The 9,614-nt window shown below is 41.7% G+C and overlaps 1 protein-coding gene across 1 annotated transcript in view; it reads left to right on the top strand.

Moving 5' to 3' along the window:
* Positions 1–4,064, top strand: part of TSACC (TSSK6 activating cochaperone) — a 6,298-nt gene extending 2,234 nt beyond the window's left edge. Inside the window, exons 3-4 of the mRNA XM_055083947.1 lie at positions 2,728–2,850; positions 3,785–4,064. Coding sequence (XP_054939922.1) covers positions 2,728–2,850; positions 3,785–3,813 — 152 coding nt within the window. The 3' untranslated portion in view covers positions 3,814–4,064. The remainder of the gene's footprint in view (positions 1–2,727; positions 2,851–3,784) is intronic.
* The last annotated feature ends 5,550 nt before the right edge of the window (positions 4,065–9,614 follow it).

Here is a 9,614-nt window from a genome sequence, read left to right as displayed (position 1 = left end):
CCGGCGCGTACGGGGCCTGGGCACCGCAACGGGAGAGGCCACAGCAGTGAGAAGCCCGCGTACCGCAAAAAAAAAAAAAAAAAAAAAAAAAAAAATGCGGATAAAGCTACCTACTTCATAGGGTCATTATGAGAAATGTATAAGATAATGTATGTAAATCACTTTTTATTATTTTCTCTGTTCTGCTTCCTTTTGCTGCTCCCCAACCTCATCCTCTATTATACATTGTCTAGTCAGAAATATGGTTCCTTTAGTATGGACTGTGTGTAACGTACTCTTCAAACCTTACAATTGAGTAGAAAATGCATCCTCATACAGCTAGGAAGGGCCCAAATTAGAAGTGCATTTGCATGGAAGTTCACAAATTTTTCAAATGGTGAGAAGAGGGGCTTCCCTGGTGGCGCAGTGGTTGCGCGTCCGCCTGCCGATGCAGGGGAACCGGGTTCGCGCCCCGGCCATGGCCGCTGAGCCTGCGCGTCCGGAGCCTGTGCTCCACGACGGGAGAGGCCACAACAGAGGGAGGCCCGCATACCACAAAAAAAAAAAAAAAAAAAAAAAAAAAAAATGGTGAGAAGAATCTTGAGGCTTGAGTTTCACCTTCTAGCTCCTTACCATGTTGAATGAGCCATCAAATGAGATGATGACTCTGGAGCAGGAGCGAGGAGAAGATGGAAGACCTACGGTAGGGCTCAGAAAAATCCACAAACCCAGGGCAAAAAAATGGATTTCCCTCACCAAGAGTAACTGATGGTGCTTGATCACTTAATGACTGTCTAAACTGCAATACTGTCAGTTCCATGAGAATAGCAACCATGTCTGTTTAGCTCACTGTGGTATCTTCGGTGGCTGATACATTGCAAGCACTTAACTGTCTCTTATATGTATGAATGAATGAATTCAATTTTTTTAATCCTTTTTTGATCTCATTATGATAGTGAATAATGGATTCCCCACTGTCTCAACCCCTTTAATTCTTTCATAGAACCAGCTGTTCTGCTTTTCCATCCATTGCTCATCTGTCTACTTTGCCACTTCCTTTTCATCTTCCGAACTCCTGAGGAGGAGTTCCCCAAAGGTCCAGTTTTCTGTCACAGTTTTTGACCTCGGAGAGCTAATGTATTTTTGCAGTTCCTTCATCACCTCTTTGTGACTGGCCTGGCAGTTTGACCTTTCACCTGAGCTCAGTGCCTTCTCTCTGGCTGTTTTTCTAGGCATTTCTATTTGGACTGTCTTGTCTCACCTCAGATCCAATGTGTCCAAAATGTGATTTATGTTAATATGACATTACCCCAACTCAGCTTCCCTTGAGTGAGAAAGGAAATTCAGAGGCTTGTGCAGTTGGGAGGTTGCTGAGGTAGTCAGAGAATAGGAAGAAGAGCTACCAGTACCACAGGGACTGGAACTGGGGATTCAGTGCCTGTAGTTATCTGCCCATCTCTTCATCTTTCTCCTGCACTCTCTCTTCTCTCTAATCTCTTGCTTGTATCTGCTTCTCATAGTATGCTAGCCAAGTTCAATAGCTTTCATTGACCCCAAATTTACATCTTCCCAGCATAGCAAATCAGAGGAAAGCAAGCTTTGACACAGAATCTATATATCAATCCTAAGGAATGACTGGCCCAGTTTGCCTCATATGGTTACCCCTTCAATCAGTCACAGTTGCCAAGGGGGATAGGATACCATGATTTCCCTGTATTGGGTCACATGCCTATTCCCGTTGGATCATGGAGAGGGGTCTGATGTATGTATGACCTGGAATCTGGGGAAAGAGTAGTTTTCCAGTGCAAGGGTTGCTCAGTAGACAGAAATAACATATGTCTCCTATAGGGCTCATGATTTTCTCCCTACAAATCAAATTTTCCTTCTAACGTAACTATTTTTGCCGAAGGTAACCTGTTTTCCCCTTTGAGAACTTCCATGTCCAACCCATTTTAATCCCAGTGGATTAATTAAAGTAAAAATTTTATCATATTTTCTAATCCTAAAAGGCTCAGTGACTTTCTGAGAAAGTCTATTGGAAAGGCTCTTCCATGACCCATCCTGCTTTCCCACTCTTCACCCTCTAATTCTGGCCACTTTCTTAGGGCTCCTCATCCTTCTAGCCATATTCTTGCTTCCTTGCCTTTGCTCACGCCATCTTTTTTTTCTCCCACTTGAAATATCTTTTCCACTTATCCAAAGCTTCCTGTTTTCAAGGTCCAATAAATATCCTCCACCTGCCTGGAGTCTTCTTTGACTGTTGTACTCATATTGATATCTTACCCCATTTCAAAAACATTCATTTTTACATTTAATCACATCTTTGTGTAACTAAAAGATAAAAGGACTTACTTTCACCCGAGACTGTCAGATTCATTGTTTATGTCCTGTGTTGTTATATCACCATTTCACCAGTGTCTTGATTCATCTCCCTAAGTAGGTATTAAACACCTAAGAAACCATGTCTTAGATGTCTTGTGTATGCCCTAACATTCAGCACAGTAGTCAGCATGTAGCACAGATCAATAAGAACTTGCAGACTATAAGCAAATTAGATTTTAGCTTATGCCAACCCTGCTTGGTTTCCCTTAGTCCCACTATGGTTTCTCTTTTGTCTTATATAACTTTCTTTGAAGATATTCAGGCCAGGGTCTCAGCACCTGCATTCATAAACCAGACGCAGGGATCTAATTAGGCTGTCCCTTGTCAGAATGAACTCTGACTTAATTGCCTCTGATTTTGTTCCAGCCAAAGAGGAAGGTAATGCTGTGCCTCTTTGTCGAGCCAAACCCACCCCCAGCTTTATTAATCTTCAAGCAAGTTCCCCACCAGCCACTTGCCTGAAAATCCTGGCAACAAAGCTGTCCTCAGGTAAGGAAGGATGCAGGGTGGATTTCCCAAATGGACTCAGCAGGGGGAAAGGTTGTATGGAGGAGGTGGCTGGAGCTGGCTGAAAATTTTATTGCTTGCTAGTGATGTAGTTGAAAAGTGGCCAAGGAAGGAAATAGTAACAGTTAGCTCAGTTTCTTTGCATTTCAGTTGTTCATCCTCCCATGGCGAAATCAGTGGGTATTTAGCATACCTGTGGGAAGCCACACCGCACTAGACAGTCATGACTCCTGTTTTTGAGGACCTCAGAGTTTAACAAAGAAGTCAAGACCAATAAATACACAAACAATGGATAAATAACTACCAAGGTTAACTAAGAGCTGGATGCGTATAATGTAGTTGAAAACATTAGAAAAAGAATTGATTTCAGCAAGACTGGTCAAAGTTAGACAACAGGAAGAACTTCAGGTCACTGCTGATGACCTTACTATGTCAGGTAAGAAGAATGCTGAGGCATCCCCTGAGCTCTTGAAAGGGAAGTTAGGCCTCACTCTCAGACCATTTCATTCACTCATCAAATATTTGTTGAACACTTATGCGCCAGGCACTTACTCTTCTAGGTGCTGGGGACACAACAGTGAACAAATCAGACAAAAATCTATGCCTTCCTGGAGCTTACATTCTAGAAGGGAGAATTAGCCAACAATTACGTAACTAATTACAAAATATGCCAAATAATCATAAGTACTAAGGGAAAAATAAAGCAAGAGAGTGGGTAATAAGTTCCAGTGGATTGGTTTCAAATAGGGTGGCCAGGTAGGCTTCATGGAGAAGGTGACAGCTGAGCACAGCTGCATCTGGGTTGAGTTGTGCCCAGAAAGATTAGAGCGGTCATCTTATTAGAGTCCTTCCCACCTCAGTACAATTATAAAATCTCTCTTTTGTCTCCTTTGCACCTCCATTGCTCTTCCTTCAGGAATTGACCACAGGCCAAGGAATGCCTAGGACTCCTAGAATGTATGTATGCCAGTCTCCAGCTTGAGACCCAGCTTGCCCAACAACAGATGGCTATTCTTGAAAATTTACAAGCATCCATGACACAACTGGCTCCTGGGAGAGAAAGCCAGAACTCTTCTCTCCCAACCTTATCTTGCAATCTGTTGTTAAATCACCTGCCCCAATTCAGTAAATGAATCGTGCAACAAAGTTATTGTGTATGTTTTCCCTACTCTCTTCCCAGTAAACTCTTGGTGGAATCTGGGCATATATATTCTACAAGTGGTTGGTTAGTTCACAAGTTCATAGTAAGTGCTCACTGAGTACAAAGCACTATACAAGGCACTTGGGGATACATACTACAGAAGATAGAGTTTTGGGGGATTTACTATCTAACAAGGCAGATAAGAAGAAGAATTCATTGTAAAATTTAGTGGTACTCTGAGGGGGAATGGAAGTTCAGAGATAGAGGTTAGTAGGATACTGGACCAATCGTGGAATCTTGCTGGAGGAAGTGGTGCCACTTGATGAAGGAGCTGCATTGGATGGCATGGACGGATGAAGTAAGGTAGTTCCATGTCAGTTGGGAAGCTTGGACAAAGACCTAGAGGTAGGAGAATAAGTCATCAAAAATTAGGATAAAAGGGTTTTTTATGCCCAGAATATAGGATATGAGGCAGAATGTAGAGCAGCTGAGAACAGAGCAGCTTTCCCTGGGGAATTATTCTGGTAACAACTGTTAGAAGGTCTGATTTTCATTCTTTTTTTTTTTTATAATTTTATTTATTTATTTATTTATTTTTGGCTGTGTTGGGCCTTTGTTGCTGCACGCGGGCTTTCTCTAGTTGCGGCGAACAGGGGCTACTCTTCGTTGTGGTGCGCGGTCTTCTCATTGCAGTGGCTTCTCTTGTTGCGGAGCACGGGCTCTAGGCGTGCGGGCTTTAGTAGTTGTGGCACGTGGGCTCAGTAGTTGTGGCTCGCGGGCTCTAGAGCACAGGCTCAGTAGCTGTTGCACATGGACTTAGGTGCTCCACGGCATGTGGTCTTCCCAGACCAGGGCTCGAACCAGTGTCCCCTGCATTGGCAGGCGGATTCTTAACCACTGCGCCACCAGGGAAGTCCCAGCTCTGATTTTATTTGAAGCACTATAGAGCAACTGGCGGCTTTCAAATAGCAGCAAGGCACATGTAATGGGCAAAACATTTTGGGGTGAAGGGAGAATGGAAGTGGAGAGCCCTGCACTAATTAATAATAGTAATCTGATACAATACTACCAGGGTCTGGATAAAGGGTTTAGAAATAAAGACAGGCAATGGGTAAATCTGAGCTAAATTACAGAGAAGCACTAGTCTTGAGCTTGAAACACCAAGAGACTGTGCATCCTGAAATTTCTAAGTTGGGAAGTCAATTTAGCTTTAATGAGGGTTCAAGTCCAGCCCTAAGTTTTCAGTGTTTGAGAAGGGGACACCTGAGTTTGGCTTAGCCATTTGAGCCACATTAGGTTACCACTTTCTTTTACAGATGTGTTGGCAAATTATTCTTGAGATTGAGACTGGGTCCTTTTTCCAGAGGCTTATTTTCCCGTGGAATGTAGAGAAGATGAAAGGAGAGTTAGGCTTGAATACAGAGATGAGGAGGAAGTGAGAAAGCAGTGATTGAGAAGAGGACTTCACATTGGCTTCAACTCTTTGAAGGGTTTTTCAGAGAGACTTTTTTATTCTGTATAATTAAAGAGGACTGAGGGGCTTCCCTGGTGGCGCAGTGGTTGAGAGTCCGCCTGCCGATGCAGGGGACACGGGTTCGTGCCCTGGTCCGGGAAGATCACACATGCCGCGGAGCCGCTGGTCCCGTGAGCCATGGCCGCTGAGCCTGCGTGTCCGGAGCCTGTGCTCCTCAACGGGAGAGGCCACAACAGTGAGAGGCCCGCGTACCGCAAAAAAAAAAAGAGGACTGAGAAGGAATAAGGCTGAAATGAAGCTTGAGGAATTGGGGTTGGGCATTGAAAAAATTCTGATTAAGCTATTATCCATGGAGAAAGAGATAATTTAAATAATTTTACAAAGATATTTGTGGATAAGTTTGGACCGAACTGCTTGGAAAAAGGAAGGATAAGTTATTTCTGGAAGTATGTATATTTCATCATCTCATCCTCATCAAAATACAATTTTTTTTTCATTTTTTTAACATTTTTAACATTTTTTTCATTTTTATTTTTTTAACTTTTTTTTTCATTTTTATTTTTATTTATTTATTTTTTGGCCGTGTTGGGTCTTCATTGCTGTGTGCGGGCTTTCTCTAGTTGTGGCAAGCAGGGGCTACTCTTCGTTGTGGTGTGCGGGCTTCTCATTGCAGTGGCTTCTCTTGTTGCGGAGCACAGGCTCTAGGCGCATGCGCTTCAGTAGTTGCAGCACATGGGCTCAGTAGTTGCAGCACATGGGCTCTAGGGCACGCAGGCTTCAGTAGTTGTGGCACGCAGGCTCAGTAGTTGTGGCTCACAGGCCCTAGAGCACAGGCTCAGTAGTTGTGGTGCATGGGCTTAGTTGTTCCGTGGCATGTGGGATCTTCCCGGACCAGGGTTCGAGCTCGTGTCCCCTGCATTGGCAGGCGGATTCTTAAGCACTGCGCCACCAGGGGAGTCCCCAAAATGCAATTTTTGAATAAAGTCTGAATGGGGTCCCCTCTTCCCTTAGCCAGTGATCTCTCCATTCACACTTAATATTTAAGAGTCATGCTCCCACTAGAATGGCTGTCATCAAGAAGACAAAAGACAACAGTTGCTGGTGAGGATGTGGTGACAAGGGAACCCTTATACCCTGTTGGTGGGAATGTAAATTGGTCCAGCCACTATGGAAAACAATATGGAGATTCCTAAAAAAATTAAAAATATATCTGCCATATAATCCAGCATCCTACTACTGGGTATATACCCAAAGGAAATGAAAACAGTATTTCGAAGAGATAAATGCACTTCCATGTTTATTGCAGTATTTGCAATAGCCAAGGTATGGAAACAACCTAAATGCCCATCAGAGGATGAATGGATAAAAACGATGTGGTAAAAAAAACAAAAAACAAAAAACAAAAAAAACAAAAAAAAACGATGTGGTATGTATACACAATGGAATATTATTCAGCCATGAGAAAAGAGGATATCCTGCCATTTGTGACAACATGGATAGACCTTGAGCACATTATGCTAAGTGAGATAAGTCAGATAGAGAAAGACAAGTACTGTATGATACACTTATATGTGGAATCTAAAAAAGTCAAACAAAAAAGAAAAGCAAAGTAAAGTGATAGTTTTCAGGGGATGGGGGTGGGGGGATAAAAAAGTGATGTTGTTTAAGGGTACAAACTTGCAACAAGTAGTAAATAAGCCATAGTGATCTTAATGCACCATATAATGAATTTAGACAATATTGTACTATAATTATGTAATGTGGTAAGTATCACTACAACAGCAATCATATTACAAAATATAAATATATCAAAATAACACATTGTACACCTTAAATATACACAATGTTATTTGTCAAATATATTCAATAAAAAAATTTATAGTCATGCTTAATGAAAACATATTCCATGTTCATGGATAGGAAGACTCAACCTTTTTTTTTTGGCCGTACTGCCCAGCATGCGGGATCTTAATTCCCTGACCAGGGATGGAACCCACACCCCCTGCAGTGGAAGCATGGATTCTTTAACCACTGGACCGCCAGGGAAGTCCCAAGGAAGACTCAATCTTGTTAAGATGTTGGTTCTTCCTGCCACTGCAATGAGAAGCCTGCACACCGCAATGAAGAGTAGCTCCCTCTCGCTGCAACTAGAGAAAGCCTATGCGCAGCAGCAAAGACCCAACACAGCCAAAAAGAAAAAGAAAAAAAAGACAAATTGTATTGCCAGGGATAAAGGGGGACATTTCATAACGATAGATAGGTTAAGATAAAATGTTATATTCAAGCAGTGGAGTGCTACTTAGCAATAAAAAGTAACAAACTACTCATACATTCAACAACATGCATGAATCTCAAAAACATTACATTAAGTGACGGATATCTTGCAGAAAAGAGCACACATTGTACCATTCCATTTATTTGAAGCTCTAGAACACACAATATTAATATATGATGGAAAAAAACTAAAAACAACAGTTGCCTCTGGGGATGGAGTGGGAATGAGAATTGACTGGGAAGGGGCAGAGGGAACTTCCTGGTTTATGGCTCTATATTTTGATATAGGGTTTGGGTTACACAGATGTATGCATTTGTCAAAACTCATCAAACGGTACACTAAAGATTTGTGCGTTTCATCGGATGTAAATTTTACCTGAAGAAGAAACTGTAAACAAATATTGACCTCTAGTTAATGATATGCATACAGAAGGTTTAGGGGTGAAGTATACCGATGTCTGCAACTCACTCTGAAATGCGTCAAAAAAAAATAGATGGAAGGATGGATAGATAGTTATGCGACAAATAGAATAAAATGTTATGGTTGAGTTTAGGTATTGGTAATCCATGAGTTTTCACTGGAAAAAATTCAACTATTATGTATGTTTGAATATTTTCATAATAAAATGTTGAAAATAAGGGTCCTTATGTTTAGCGATACAAACAGAAACATATACAGATGATGTCTGTGGTTTGCCTCAAAAGAACCTTGGTAGAGGGGCCTGGGTTGGGGTGTGGATGAAATAAAATTGATCATAGGTGGTTAATTGTCTTATCTGGGTGATAGGTACTTGAGACTCCAGGATAAATTCATAAATGGAATTGTTTTAAAAATGAGGTGTTTCCGGGCTTCCCTGGTGGCACAGTGGTTGAGAGTCTGCCTGCCGATGCAGGGCACACGGGTTCGTGCCCCGGTCCGGGAAGATCCCACATGCCGCGGAGCGGCTGGGCCCGTGAGCTATGGCTGCTGAGCCTGCGCGTCCGGAGCCTGTGCTCCGCAACAGGAGAGGCCACAACAGTGAGAGGCCCGCGTAACTCAAATAAATAAATAAATAAAATAAAAATGAGGTGTTTTACAGCATCACTGCATTCTTTGTGATGAGATAATCCTAAAAATGATAACATTTGTTGTTCCTTTTTTCTTCATTTCTTCATTCATTTACTGGGTGCCTCTCATGTGGCAGGCACTGATCTTGGAGCTGGGGATAGAGCAGTGGACAGAACAAAGTCTCCAACTCGTGGAGTTTTCATTTTAGTGCAGGGAGACTGACAGTAAGAAAACAAGTAAATACATAGTTATGTTGGATGACAGTAAGAACTATTAAAATATAGTGTAGTACACAGTTTTGCAAATGGGGCCAGGGACTCCTGAGTGTTCCTAAAACCCTTTTAGGGGATCCTTGAGGTCAAGACAATTTTTGTAGTAAGTAATACTAAGACATTATTTGCCTTCATTCTCATTCTCTCATGCATATACAGTGGGGTTTTCCAGAGGCTACATGGATGTGATATCACAACAGATTGGGTACAGGTATGAGAATCCAGTTATTTTTCTATTAAGCCAGACATTAAAGAGATTTGTAAAATTGTAAATAGTGCTCTCGCTAATTTTGTTTTGGATAATATAGTTATTTTTATTAAAAATATTTGTTAACATGAGGTTGCTATTGTTTTTAAATGAATACCTGAATATTTTTAAATGTTCTAATTTCTAACAAAGTAAATATAGAGAGATATAACCCATATAAACAAAAGCTGTTTGGGGTCCTCAATTTTTAAGAGTGTAAAGGGGTCCTGAAACCAAAATTGTGAAAACCCTTGGTGTAGTGTAATGGGGGGAAGGGGGAGATTGTGGGA

Source organism: Physeter macrocephalus, chromosome 4 (assembly GCF_002837175.3).
Source record: "Physeter macrocephalus isolate SW-GA chromosome 4, ASM283717v5, whole genome shotgun sequence".
NCBI classification, from domain to species: domain Eukaryota; kingdom Metazoa; phylum Chordata; class Mammalia; order Artiodactyla; family Physeteridae; genus Physeter; species Physeter macrocephalus.
This window is presented reverse-complemented; position numbering and strand designations above follow the sequence as displayed.